Source organism: Nothobranchius furzeri, chromosome 15, assembly GCF_043380555.1.
Source record: "Nothobranchius furzeri strain GRZ-AD chromosome 15, NfurGRZ-RIMD1, whole genome shotgun sequence".
Taxonomy (NCBI): domain Eukaryota; kingdom Metazoa; phylum Chordata; class Actinopteri; order Cyprinodontiformes; family Nothobranchiidae; genus Nothobranchius; species Nothobranchius furzeri.
Genome location: NC_091755.1, coordinates 24,964,005 through 24,977,878, shown reverse-complemented (window position 1 = coordinate 24,977,878; position 13,874 = coordinate 24,964,005). Strand labels below are relative to the sequence as shown.

The 13,874-nt window shown below is 43.5% G+C and overlaps 1 protein-coding gene across 6 annotated transcripts in view; it reads right to left on the bottom strand.

Moving 5' to 3' along the window:
- Positions 1-13,874, bottom strand: part of nav1a (neuron navigator 1a) — a 91,526-nt gene that overhangs the window by 53,334 nt on the left and 24,318 nt on the right. For 5 of the 6 annotated variants that reach the window (XM_054745943.2, XM_070544611.1, XM_054745945.2 and 2 more), the window contains one exon: positions 7,450-8,274. In XM_054745943.2, the coding sequence (XP_054601918.2) occupies positions 7,450-8,274 (825 nt within the window). Of the gene's footprint in view, positions 1-7,449; positions 8,275-8,496; positions 8,641-13,874 lie in introns of those variants that run through there. The other variant, XM_054745948.2, reaches the window with a different exon arrangement.

The following is a 13,874-nucleotide window of genomic DNA, read 5'->3' as shown; positions in this document are numbered from 1 at the left end:
TTTATAATCCGCTGCAGGAATTAGCTCAAAATAAATCAGGACAGCGTTGTGGCATTTCAGGAACCCAGAGGTTGAATGAAGTGGTGAAACTGCTGCGGCCTGCAGAAACAGTGTGTGGCGACATGAAAATGCTGTCCACTTTGTTTCCTCTGGGTTCCCTTGTCTCTCCTCTCCATTAGAGTCAAACTCTCCAAAGACAAGCTAATGTCCTTGTGAGAGCCGTGGTTCTTTCTGTGTGTGCCCGTGGATGCACTTTTGTGCAGCAACATGCTTTTCAGACATGCACGGAGAGGGTGCACGTCCTCATCAGAGACAGATTCATTTTATAGAATATCATTGAAGGGATGATTAATGGTCCTGTTTCTATTTGTTCCTTCCTTCTGTCTGGAGTTCGTCTGTCCACATCCTGTCCCCGTGTGTGCACACATGTTACCATCCTCGGGCTCCAGAAGCTTTGATAGATATGTGTGGCTGAGCAGCACTGTGTGTTTTTGACTCTTGCATCACAGCTGACCCTAGACAGTTTACAAAACAGGAAGCATTACAACACACAGCCGTTCCTGCACATCTGGATGGGCTAGAAAAACACACACATACTAACACTAAAGCACCCAAATGTGCATCCAACTGGTTCACTGAAAAGTCACAACAGGATATTGGAGCACTTAAAACTGTGTCTGATATGCAGCATGAATGGTTAATGAGCACACGAGAGCTTGCGATTGCCTCCGAGTGCACGGAGACATCTCATCACAACACTAAACGTTGATGCATCTACAAGGAAGAGAGATCCAGAATTTCACATGTTCTGGAGTTTAGATCCCTCCAGACCACAGTGCACCCCCAACAAAACTTGGCTCTCTGAATGTTGACACAAACACAAGCTTACCACATAAACTCACTCCGCATATCTCCTTAAGTACAGATCTATCTGCTTAAAAGCCACAGCACTATCCGCTTATGGGGACTAAGATAAGGAGGCTTTAAATGACTTAAGAGAAGTTTACTTTCACCAGATGAAGGTCAAGGCCTCTTCATCAAGGTAAGCCTGATCGGAGATCCCACCTCCAGTCTTACTCAGAAAACCTAAAACAGGATGTGTAAATGTGTTTTCATCTGTGCTGATCTGCTCTGGATAAGACGAAATATCTCTGAAGTGTGTTGAGATTAAAGATAGGAACAATAAGCAAGTAGCACCGCTCGTTTCTGCTCACAGCTAGAACATTTCAGCTTGAGTTTAAGTCAAACAGATGGTGTCACTGACATTCATGCAAGCACCAAAACACAACATACACACACCAAATAAACCAAGCCAAGGCCAACCATGGTGTGGGGCAATGTTTGGGTGTATTTTAGTTCAAGAGGCTTGTTTCCTGTGGAACTGTATTTTATGACACGCTGAAGCGCAGCTGCAGCTCTCCGGCACACGTTGGACACACAGGCTGCACTCTGTCTGCACGCTGCCTCGACTGTTAATGAGGAGACAGGCCAAAAAGGGGGAAGTGGCAGCACACGTCTCCACTACAATGTTGGAAAAACTAACAATAACACACGTGGGCAGATTATAACTAGGTGATCAATAAATTATTTATAAACATTTCTAACCATACCATACAAAAGAGGTGTCGTGTGTGTAAAAACGGCTGCTTTAGGACATTTAGCCAAATCATTAGTTTCCCTTTTAAGAAATTTGAATGTAAAGTGCACAAACAGTAGAATCTGATCATTAACATTCATACATAAGCTGTTTTCAACAGTAACTAAAATAGATTGTGAAGTAATGTTGTGATGCATTGTGGGATGTAGCCCTAGACAAGCAAGAGTGTAATTTGCATGGGTGCCTATGGGTCTGAGTCACTCGTCTCGTCTCAAAGTTGTACTTTTGCCTCTTAAAGATGATCAAACAGGAAGAAACTAAGCTTTCCTGTTGGGGGAAGTGCTAATCAAACTCTAGATACCCAGATTTGACTATTTTTTTTAAATCTATTTTCCAAAGCTGGGTAAGGACTGTGACCACACGAAACAGCTGGAAAGAAAACTGGGCTAAGCTAAGGACAGACAAAGCAAAGCAGTGTCAGTTTTTATGTTGAAGAGCAGTTTTTTACAGTGTGGAGCAGATAAAGAGGAGGGGGAATGTTTGTTCCAAACATTTTGCCGGTGGGAAAGATCCTACGTCTAACAATAACAAGCCGATACTGGCAACACTCTCCGATATGGAGGTGTTCAGGAGGTGAAAACAAAGGTGTCCAGCTGAACTCTCGGCCAAACAGCATTTAAACGTGGACGAAAAAGGCTTTTGACCAGAGGTGGGTGGCATGTAAAACCTAGTGGCACAAATGAGAGTAAAAAAATAACTTAGAGACATTTTTACTCGGGCACTGTGAGTCATGAGTAACAGTTTGAGCACGAACGTTTCAACATGGTGTCTGTCGGGTCGTTTTTATTGATGCTCTGTCCATGTTTTTTCAATTGGTAAACGCAGTTTGTTTGTCCAGCAGTACTTGTGTGGTGATGTAAACTATACGCTATTTAAAGCTATTTTTCTTACTTCCTCTTGTAACAGCACCTTATGTAACAATGTTTTTTAGCTTATGTGCTAACAGTTGCTCTGCTAGTCTTGATAAAAATTAATTCAACTAAATAAGCTTTACTCCTATAGCATCACCAGCATTGTTAGTTGAGCTTTTAATAGTTAATCTGTAAGATCTATTATTAATCTAGCTGAGCTTTACTACGCATTATGGAATAACGGGAAATTAAACCCAAACAAGAACTTAGATTCATTCTTGAAGCGTGTCCAAATGATTGTCCACCTTCACTTAGCATGATTGCATGTGCTAGTGCAACATCATAGAGTTCCATAGGGCTGCATGGTGGCGCAGTTGTTAGCACTGTTGTTTTGCAGCACGAAGGTTGCAGGTTCGAAACTCGGCTGCGGCCTTTCTGCGTGGAGTTGCGTGTTCTCCCCATGCATGCTTGGGTTTCCTCCGGGTACTCCGGTTTCCCCCACAGATCACAACAAGCCCTATAGGTTATAAATTGCAAGTCGCTTTGGATAAAAGTGTCTGCCAAATAAATAAACATAAACACCATGATATCTTTTCGTCAGCTACTTCGATCATTTAGGCAATCTCTTCCTGTGGTATTCCACTTTTATCAATTAGCCTTTGAACCTTATGAATGGGATGACAGTAAAAGTGTTGTAGGTTTCCTTATTCTTTCGTGAGAGCTGATGTTATGCAAGAGCTGATGAGACAAAAACACTCTGAGTACTATTATGATTCAGGAAAGGATGGCAGGAAGCAGACAGCACTAATGCAATGGCTCATGCATTAAGTTTTTAGAGACTGACCACAATGCATTGCTGTCTTCTCGCAAACACAAATAAACACAACAACTATGGATAAAAATACTAATATGCGTATATATATTTTTTATCAACGTGTGTGTGAATGTTTCGTTTTAATTTTATACATGTGAAAACTCTCAGACGTGCAGTAAAGATGTTCCCTGTCCTCTTCCTGAAACACTCGTACCAGAAATATCCTTTCTTGCTGTCTGACTGGTGACTGGCTGTCAACTCACATCAGAGACCAGGCAGGAGAAGACAGACAGACAGACAGACAGACAGACAGACAGACAGACAGACAGAGAGAGAGAGAGAGAGAGAGAGAGAGAGAGAGAGAGAGAGAGAGAGAGAGAGAGAGAGAGAGAGAGAGAGAGAGAGAGAGAGAAAGAGAGAGAGAGAGAGATATGTTTATTCTTTCCTTTTTTGGCATTTGTGTTTATTTAACCTCTCACCAGCTCCTGATGAGAGTCATGACTCCTTCACTCTGCAAAGCCCAGGGCAGCACCAGTCGCTCCGACCACACCCACATCACATAAGAGAATCACTTTGCTCACAATGGAGGACGCGGGTGTGAAAACTACTCTGTCACAGCCTAAAAAGGATGAATACATGGAGAGTGGACGAGAGCTAAGTGGCTGAACGTGTCATGCATTTAGCGTGTTTTGGATTGAGGAAGCAGCAATGCTTTGGCGATGCTTCTTCCAGCATCCTTCATCTCCCTTGAACAGGCACGTGCGTCTTCTTGTCAAACCTTTGCCGGTTTCCTCTGAGGGACTTATTGTTCCAGAGGCAGCTGTTACAAATACAAGCAGAACCACTCGCACATGCCCACATGCAATTCAGCGTCAAACTACACAACAAGAACGTTTAGTCAGCTGCTTTTTAAAGTATCCATGAGTCACGTCGTGTTCTTGTGGTGGGTTACAGTACACGTGATGATTATCTTGGTCCAAAACCAGGACCACGCACCATTCCCAATCCGGCAGATGTACTGAAGACTTTAATCTTTAATTCACTTTAATTTACTTTAAACTACACAGCTGTCCTTTTTTCAGGGTAATAGATCTGTGATTAGTGGAATAAAGGTTGCATCTACTCATTATCTTTATGCGGGGCTTAATCTGGAAGCTTGGTAGGGGTTTTAGCTCAGATTCACTCTAAACCATACTTGCCCCATGCTGGGGACAGCCAGTGCTTTGGGGGCTTACCCTCTCAAACACACCTCATTATGGGTGGCTGGATGGGACCTGCAGGAGGGTCATTAGAAGGAGACATCTGAGGTTCAGCGTTAAAGAGTTCTACTACAAAACGAGCTGTGTGTGTGATTCACTGATCTGCTCGTTTCACTGGCAACATTTCATTTTCATCATCACCATCTAGCCTTAACAAATCTACAACATTTCAATAAATCCAATAAGCATAAAGCTTCTAATCCACCGGTGCTCAAACAAGTGCAGTAATGGATAATGGAGGCACTAATCCTAACTTTGAAATATCCAAAATTGCTTTGCTTTTAACAAGCGTGGGCAGAGAGATGGATTTCACCAGCACAGGTGATGGTTTTAGGTGTATGTGTCCTCTGATTTTGTTGTATTCATCTTTAACTGCAGGCTGATGTTAAAAGGACAGCTCACACAGCATGGCATGGCCTAGCTATTAGCTGAAATAGCTTCTAAATAATCTGATTTATTAGAAACATGCAAAATATCTAGTTTATAAGCAGGAAGAAACACAAGGCTAACTGTGAAATGAGGAGGTGGATCACCTGAAATGATCCACTGAGCATCCATAATCCATCTTCCCTATGACAGAGTGCATGGAGCAGAACCCAATTAGCTGAGCGTCCCGCCGGAAATGGGGAAGCAGATACAATAAAAGATGAGCCCGCAGCTGCAAGCTACAGGGCAAGTTACAATTAACCTCTCTGTAACACACACATGCAAAGTTACACATGTGTACACACACAAACACACAGTATCCTGTACACGTGCTGTGGTTTCTGCACTACACCTATGGGACGGCTGTGGTGATGACCCGTAACGATGGAGATCCCAGGTTGATTTTTGCTCTAGGTCATGCACGTTCAGGAGGAAGTCAAAAATGTTAAGTCTAATTTTATTTTTAAACAATAACAGACCCATGGTAAAGACATTACCATCGTTTTTCACCATAGTACAGATTTTTGCTAATCCTTGTTGGTACAAGAGGCTCGTCACTCAGGTCAGGATGAAATCTATTTAAAATAAGAAAACAGATTAGCTGAGATGATTGTGGTTTTCTACTTTCCCTAATTATACTCTAAATCAAAACAAATTAGGGTTAACATTTTTTGTTATTTATTGCTATTTTTCTGAAAAAAGCTTAGCTTCCAGCCCACAAATTTATAACGGCAAACACCTGTGACCCCAACTATCACGGATCAGACAGGCGTTGCTAAAAACAACAAGTTCACAACGAAAGCAGCTCCAACCTGACTTATGCTTCCCTGATCTATTCAAGGCAACGGCATAAAGCTTTTTTCACTTGGAATATAGTTAACAAATGAAAAATACTTGATATTGGCAATCACAATGAGGCCCCAACTTTAGGTGTGTGGAGATCATTGTCTGAAAAATGAAAGCAACTGAAAAAATCCGTGTTCTGGGAACATATGTGAAGTTGTAATCTGTGCTCTTAGTTTGGAGCACAGTGCATGTGTACACATGACTCAACACAACATCTGCCGCCTTCATTTCTGTTTGATGAAAAATGTAGCTTCTCCTCAACTTGTTCCAAATTTTTGAAAATACACTAAATCCATCAGAACATCAATGATATCAGTGAAGTCTTCATTTGAGCACCAAGATAGGTGACACTGACATCTTTAAGAACAACATTTTCAATTGTTCTGAATGACATTTTAATCTAAGAAGATGAAAAGATGCACATGTAATGTTTGCAGAACCACTTCTGGTACTGATGAAGCCTGATGGGGTTTGAATCAGCTGGTGAAGATTTTCCCAGAATTCCAACAAACGATGAAAGCAAAAGCACCTGCTGCCTGTGTAGTTTTATCCGACTTCATCAGTTTGGTCCGCACCACCTCCCTTTTCTGTTTTTGACATTTTCTGTCCCACCTGGCTTGCTGAAGGTTTGTTCAGCAGCTTCACACACTTGTACACACAACACTCACACATTTAACAAATGAGGCTTCAGGAGCATCCTGGCAGATATTTGGACCTCTGCTGGTGAGGAGAGGATGAGAAAGGAAGTCAACGATGAGCCGAAGACAGTTTCTCTTCATCAAACCAGAGTTAATGAGCTGCTGCACTATTGTCTCCACATCTGATTCTTTCTGCTTCCACTGAGAAGAGGATGAAAATGTGATGAACAAACAGTCTGTGAATAATGGGTGACATCTTCTGATTTGAACACCTTGGTCATGATTTTCACAAAAACTTGGGACATGCTAAATGCGTTAAACACGCCTAGTGGACCGTTACCTGCCACTTTCTCCTCCCACACGTTACCCTTGAACCGGGGGGAGGAGGAGGGTGGGGTGGATAGTGACCATCTGTCAGTGTCCCAAAGATCAATAGAGGGAGAGGGAGAGAGGGAGGAGTTTTGCAAAGCTAAATATGTGGCACTGTGTTCAGAGCCAGGCTCGGCGTGCAGCCGTTTTATTTACTGAATGGAAACACTCTCCCCACCAGTGCCTCTCACATGACCTTTACTGGTTTGGGTCTGTCATGCAGAGACTCAGCGATCTCACCATTAACTGCTATGGCGAGTTGAACGTGTGATACAGAAATCTGCTTCTAATTTTAGCTTCACCGTTGAGAGAGCTGTCGGAGTAAACGCTGAAACAGAAACGATGGAGGCGTTACGAGAGATGATGACAGGTTTATGTAAATCTAGCTCACTGTGGCAGTGGGTCAGTGAAGACTGGGACAAAACACTCGGTTGCTGGCTAATAAATAAACAGCGAAACAAGGTCAGCGCTCTAAAAACGCTGACTTCAGCGGAGCTACGGAAGCCCTCGCTGTTCCTGGGTGTAGCATGAGCTGCAAGAACAGGTTTGGGTCTGGAGAAAAGAGGAGAGAATCACAAAGCAGACTCACCCAACATCTGGCTGAAGAGCAGTTGTTCCAGATCTCCCAAAACAGTGACAACTAATTCTGGGTCCACCTTCAGAAAGCTCTTGTCATCCTGTCCCTCAGTCACCTTCTTCTCTTTCTTCTCATCTGCTAATTGAGATCCAAGTTTTCCCTTTTCCCCTGTTTTCTTGCCAGTAGTTCCAGTATTTCCAGCTCCATTGGAGTTGGCTTTAAATGGGGGGTCAGCGGGGTCTGTGTGTGCACCCTGGCTGGACTCAGAGGACTTGCTGATGGGTTTGACCTCAGCATAAGGTCCTCGCGGTCTACCAGGAGCAGGGATTCGACTTGGTTTGCCCAAATTAGAGGTCAGAGCCGGAGATCCGAATGATTTAGGCTTTCCCTGGAACAGAGACTGTTCTGACTTAGAAAGTGTCCGAGAGAGAGGTGGTCTCCCTCCACCAGCTTGACCTGCTTTGGTCTGGCCTGCTTTGTTTGTTCCTGCTCCAGGCTGGCTCGTATCATCACTCCATTGGGGAGACTGGTACAAGTGCAGCTTCTTCTCGGCATCAGTGAGGACACACAAGTTGTTTAGTGACCGCTGCTTGCGGAGTCCAGACGAGTTAGGGATGGGGATAGGGATGGATCCAGATGTGGGCCGATAAACCTTGAGCTCTGACCCGGAGGGGCGTGGAGGCCCCTGGGGCAGAGCGGACGGTTTGGCTTGTGGTTTCCTGGAGGTCATAACCTGGGCTGAAGACTCCTGATAGGAGACCCCCGCAGACCTCAGGTCCAACTCTCTGGGTCTAGCTGTCATGCTAAAGTTAGCAGCATTAGCCTCCAGCATCCCTCCTGCAAAAAGCCAAGCAACAGCATCAGTGACACACTCAGACATACATGCACCAGCAGACTGCAGGGAAAAGAGGAAGAAAGGGGACAAAGACATGTTTAAAGACACAAAGGCTGTCTAGTTTGTAGCCCTGGGTCATGACCGACCCAGACTCCCTGCAGTGTGAGACTGTGGGTTCTCCCCTTTGCTGAAAATGATGTTAGTAGAGTGACAGTCATACTCACTGCTGATGCTCCATGGATCTGCAGATCTGTGCCCAGTACCAAAATCTACTTGCTAGCAGCGTGTCTGGATAACGAAAATAAAATAAAAGTCCGACTCGTTTCCACCTCTCTGTCCTCTTCTGCTCTGTGCTCCCTCCTGTTCGCAGGCAAGCAGCCGACTGACAGCAGAAACATTTGCAGCAGCAACATCCCCCTCCTCTTTCTCTCCTCCCTCTGCCTCTCCCTCACTCATTGCTTTGCTCGTTCACCCTACACCAGCTCATTCACCCTCCCTCCCTCCTTTCCTTCCTTCCTTCCCTCCTCCGTTCTTGTTGTCTCTTTCTGTCTCTCCTCCCACAGACTGATTCACCACTCCTGTGTGTGTGTGTGTCTTGTATTTCAAACACACACTGCAGATGCTGTTCTGCTGCTTGCCAGCGAGTGCGAACATAAGGGCTCTGCGATAAATAATCAGCATCTTGTGTAAATTCTTCCTTGTTTTGCAATCACAGCTTGTGTACTTGAGCACATCCTTTTTGAGTCAGCGTCGCTCTGAATGTCCTGTTCAATTGGAGTCATTTAATCTCTTTGTTTTTCTTTTCCTTTAAAACACACCTTAGAGGAGGACGTGCATTGCTTCACGCTCAAACCAGCCACGTTTTAATCATGAAGCATGAGATTAATCATCCAAACCATCCTGTCATAGTCTAATTTTCTAATGTGTCCTAATCACCAGAGACCCATTCGTCAATAATTACAAATCATCTGTAAAACAGGACATGTGTGTCATTAAACACAACACAATTAGAATTCAGCAGATATGACACAACCCCAACAGCTTCACATCACCTTCATCCCTCTTTTTCTCATTTCCTCCCTTCCATTCCCTTCTCACCCCCTCCTCCTCCAGCCAATACAGATGCAAAGACCATTAGGCTTCTATGCAATAGATTCATCACATTCTCAATACTCCTCACAAACAAGCAGGATGTATGTGTGTGTGCGTGCGTGCGTGCGTGCGTGCGTGTGTGTGTGTGTGTGTGTGTGTGTGTGTGTGTGTGTGTGTGTGTGTGCACGAGTTCTCTTCACAAGTGTCACATTGATGAGACAGGGCCAGATAAGCCATAGGACTCCTACGGAGAGACTGGGTCAGCTCTCAGCTACGTCACTTTTATCCTTCTGGATGTTCCGACTCAGACAAGGATTCCTCTTCCTCAGTCTCTTCATCATTTCTTGGTTTTACAAGAAGTTGTTTTCATTAAGAGTGCTTGTTTAAAAGAGATCCATTCTTAACCTTTATATATTCTTCTAATTTTTATAGCGTTTCTGCTTATTGTGCATAGACCATTGTGCAATGACCAAGGAGCATATAAGGGTTAAAAAGTTAATTTAGCTGGTGCAAGTGTGTGGACAACCCCAAAATATGGCCTCTGCTTAGATAATTTGAGGTAATTTCTGACGGGACTGATGAGCTAAGGATGTTTTGAAAGCCTAAAAACTAAAAACATCTTCAAGATGTCATAGAGGTTTATGCAAATATTATAAATAAACCTTTAATAAAAACTGACTCATTATGAAAGGCACAATTATTGCATTAAAATTCCATTTATGCAGTCTAAACATAAATGTAAGACAAAAACACACAGGTAAAACACATAAGCAGATAACCTTTCACTGTATTAGTCTCACATTTACGCTGAGACTGCATGAACTGAACTTTAAGACCTGTGCCTTTCATAATGAGTCAGTTTTGGGGTGCATTAATGCATCATGTCTGCTTACTGGTCTTCTAACTGATAAAAGCTTCAATCCAGGGTGCATTAGCATTAGTGCACTCAACTTTCGTTGTATGTGAGCGGTGGTGCCTGCAACGATGCTATCAGGCCTCCGAGTGGCAAACAAGCAGGCTGTTTTCTGTTATATTTGCATAAATCGGTTAGCACTAAACCAAACAGAGGACAAGCAAAGTTCTGTTTGCTCACATTCCAGCTTGGTATTAGAGGTGATTTAAAAAGCTGGTTCCAACTGAACCCACAAATGATGCTGAAACACACTGAATGTGTGTGCGATGCTAGAGTTGAGTTTGAACAAAGACACAGGCTTACAGTGGCTGTTTTATTGTGAAAAGGCCAAAGTCATTAATTAGAGCAGCTAGCTTAATAAAGCAGTAGTGTTGAGGTGGTAATGCCACAACGAGGCCAGAGCTGAGGGCTGACAGTTATATGGGCTCTGGGAGCTGCAGGATGAGGGGTATAATTTAAGGCTAATGGGTGCCGTACATCAGCTCTTACACTTCCCTGATGAGGGATTAAGATTGGTCAGAAGTAAGTGATCATGTACAAGGCAGGTCTGTGTGGTGCATGGATGCACTTGGGGCAAAGGCATGCGTCAATGTTCCAGAGAGCTGTCTCACACACAGGTGAAGTGTGTTTTAGCCACACACAACAACTTGTTTGTGCAAGAGCTCGTCACTCTGGCTCCATGGTCTAATCACTTTAATATATGGCTGATATTAACATACAAGGCATTCTCTTTCACCATTTCTAAGAATTGAACTCCTTACACACACACACACACACACACACACACACACACACACACACACACACACACACACACACACACACACACACATGCGCATACTCATGGTTCAGCCTGTGCAAACTCATGATCCTGAGCAATCTGGCCTTACATCAAAGTAACCAGTAGTTTTGGAGTGTGATGAGTGCCAGTCCTCACATTCGGCACGAAGCGGCTTCGTACACTCTGTATACTTCAGAGGTGTGTGAGTGTGTGTGTGTGTGTGTGTGTGTGTGTGTGTGTGTGTGTGTGTGTGTGTGTGTGTGTGTGTGTGTGTGTGTGTGTGTGTGTGTGTGTGTGTGGCTGCTTCAGTGGGTTGACCACACCAGCTGAAAAGTTCAAAAATATCAAGTAAATGTTTCCAAAAAGGCACTATGACAGAAAAAAGGAAGAAAATGTACGACACACAGGTAAGAAGATGTATGAGGAGGAACAAGCAGATTGTTTTTGTGTGAAACACAAGCAGAGACTGGCAGATGGCAGACAGTGGAGACGATGTCCCTCCTGTGCATATCCAAACAGTTTGAAACAAATTTGTGACTTAATTTCATCAGAGAAGTCACCTGATGTGGGACACACTCAGACACAGTGTCACTCACCATGTTTCATGTTTACAAAGTAATTAAAGGCCTTGACAGGAAAAGTACTGCGAGCTAAGAGGGTACCACTGCAGATTTGGATGTGTCTTCGTGCATCACAGCGTCCAAAACTTGAAGTGGAACGGTTCTCCTTTGGCTTAGCAGATGGCATGCATTCTCACTTTCACCCTCTCCCTGTTGTCACCCCCACCCTTTCACTTGGTTCTTTTTGTTTAGACGTGTTGTGCCAAAGAACAAGAAGATAGGTTGATCTGAAGATGAGTCATGTGGGAAAAGGGGAGATTAAAATAGAAAAAGTGAGGATTTTTAGGTTGTATCACATTTGAAAACATTTTGTTTCAAATTGTTTCAATAAAAATAAATATTTCAGCTCAAGTCCAAAAACAAAAAGTTAAATCCAACCTGATACTATTGGGGGAAATACAATCAAAAAGAAATACTTCAAATAAAATCTTAATATATAAAATGTAAAATAAAATCTAAATATATAAGAGTAGGTATAGTAACACATATTCAGATTAGGGATGCTCAATATAGTTTTTTATTTTTACCGATATACCAATATTGTCTGACTCTTAATTTCTGACACCGACATACAATGGTACGAACATATGCTGTGTTCCTTTCTCATAAAAAAATAATTAAAGCATTTTAGGTGACCAACATCACATATTTCCTATCATGCATACTTACATTTTAAACATTTTCTATGCAAAAGGACAAATACTTCAGTTTAAGATAGGAATAAGTAAAGTGTCATATTTATTTTGTTTCCAACAGCAGCTGAACCTGATTCTCCCTAAAGCCGGGTGGACGTTGTGCAACTTTTTTACTCATAGCATTCAGCTCCATCTCAAACTGTAAGACTTCCTCAGAATCAGAATCAGAAGGTTTTATTGCCATATGTGTGCCAAGTCACAACATTAGGAAATTGCTGCGGTATTTTGGTGCAGAAGGTAAGATAGAAAAAAAATAATTATGAGATAAGCAAATATAAGAACTAATAAAACACTCATGATAAAATTAATCATGTAAAAAGTGGCAAGAATTAGAGAAGCAGCTATCTACTCTGTGTAGGTATTAATCTGAGTATTTGTTGAATGGTTCAAGCACAGCATCGGGTCACGTGACTGGGACAATCAACTTGAGTGGGCTGCCCTAGGATTTTCATTCAAAAGTCCAACTGCAGAGGGGAAGAAACTGTTTTTGTGGCGAGAGTTTCTGGTCCGAATGGATCTGAGCCTTCTGCCAGATGGGAGCGAGTCGAAGAGACTGTGTCCAGGGTGACACGAGTCAGCTATTATCTGACCTGCACGCCTCAATGTCCTAGAGGTGTACAGTTCTTGAATGGAGGGGAGTTTGCAGCCAATGACCTTCTCTGCAGAGCGCACGACACGCTGCAGCCTCTTCTTGTCCCTGGTGGTAGCTCCAGCGTACCACACGGTGATGGAGGAGGTGAGGATGGACTCGATGATAGCGGTGTAGAAATGCCTCATTGACTGTGGTGATAGGTTGAATTTCTTCAACTGCCTCAGGAAGTACATCCTCTGCTGGGCCTTTTTTCTGATGGTGGTGATGGTGGGCTCCCATTTGAGGTCCTGGGTGATGGTGGTGCCCAGGAAGCGACATGAGTCCACCATCGTGATGGGAGTGTCAGACAGGTTTAAGGGGGGGATGGGGTGTGTGTGTTTCCTAAAGTCCACAACAACCTCCGCTGTCTTCTGGGTGTTTAGCACCAGGTTGTTGTGGATGCACCAGGACACCAGCCGTTCAGCCTCCATTCTGTAAGCGGACTCATCCCCATTAGAGATGAGTCCGATGATGGTGGTGTCATCAGCAAACTTAATTAGTTTGACAGACTCATGCTTGGAGGTGCAGCTGTTGGTGTACAGGGAGAAGAGCAGAGGGGAAAGAACACAGCCCTGTGGTGAGCCGGTGCTGATGGTCCGTTGGTCCGAGACATTATTCCCCAGCCTGACTTGTTGTTTCCTGTCTGCCAGGAAGTCAGTGATCCACCTGCAGATGGGATCAGGCACGTTCATCTGGGACATTTTGTCTTGCAGAGCAAACCTCACGAGTTATGTTTTCACATTATCAGTTCTCGAATGGCACCTGACTGCTCACACTGTACGCCTGTTAGCAACAAGTCGGACCAAAATATGTGCTAAAAATAGCAGTTTTTACACAACACGCTGGACTTTTTATTGGTTTGTTATTGAT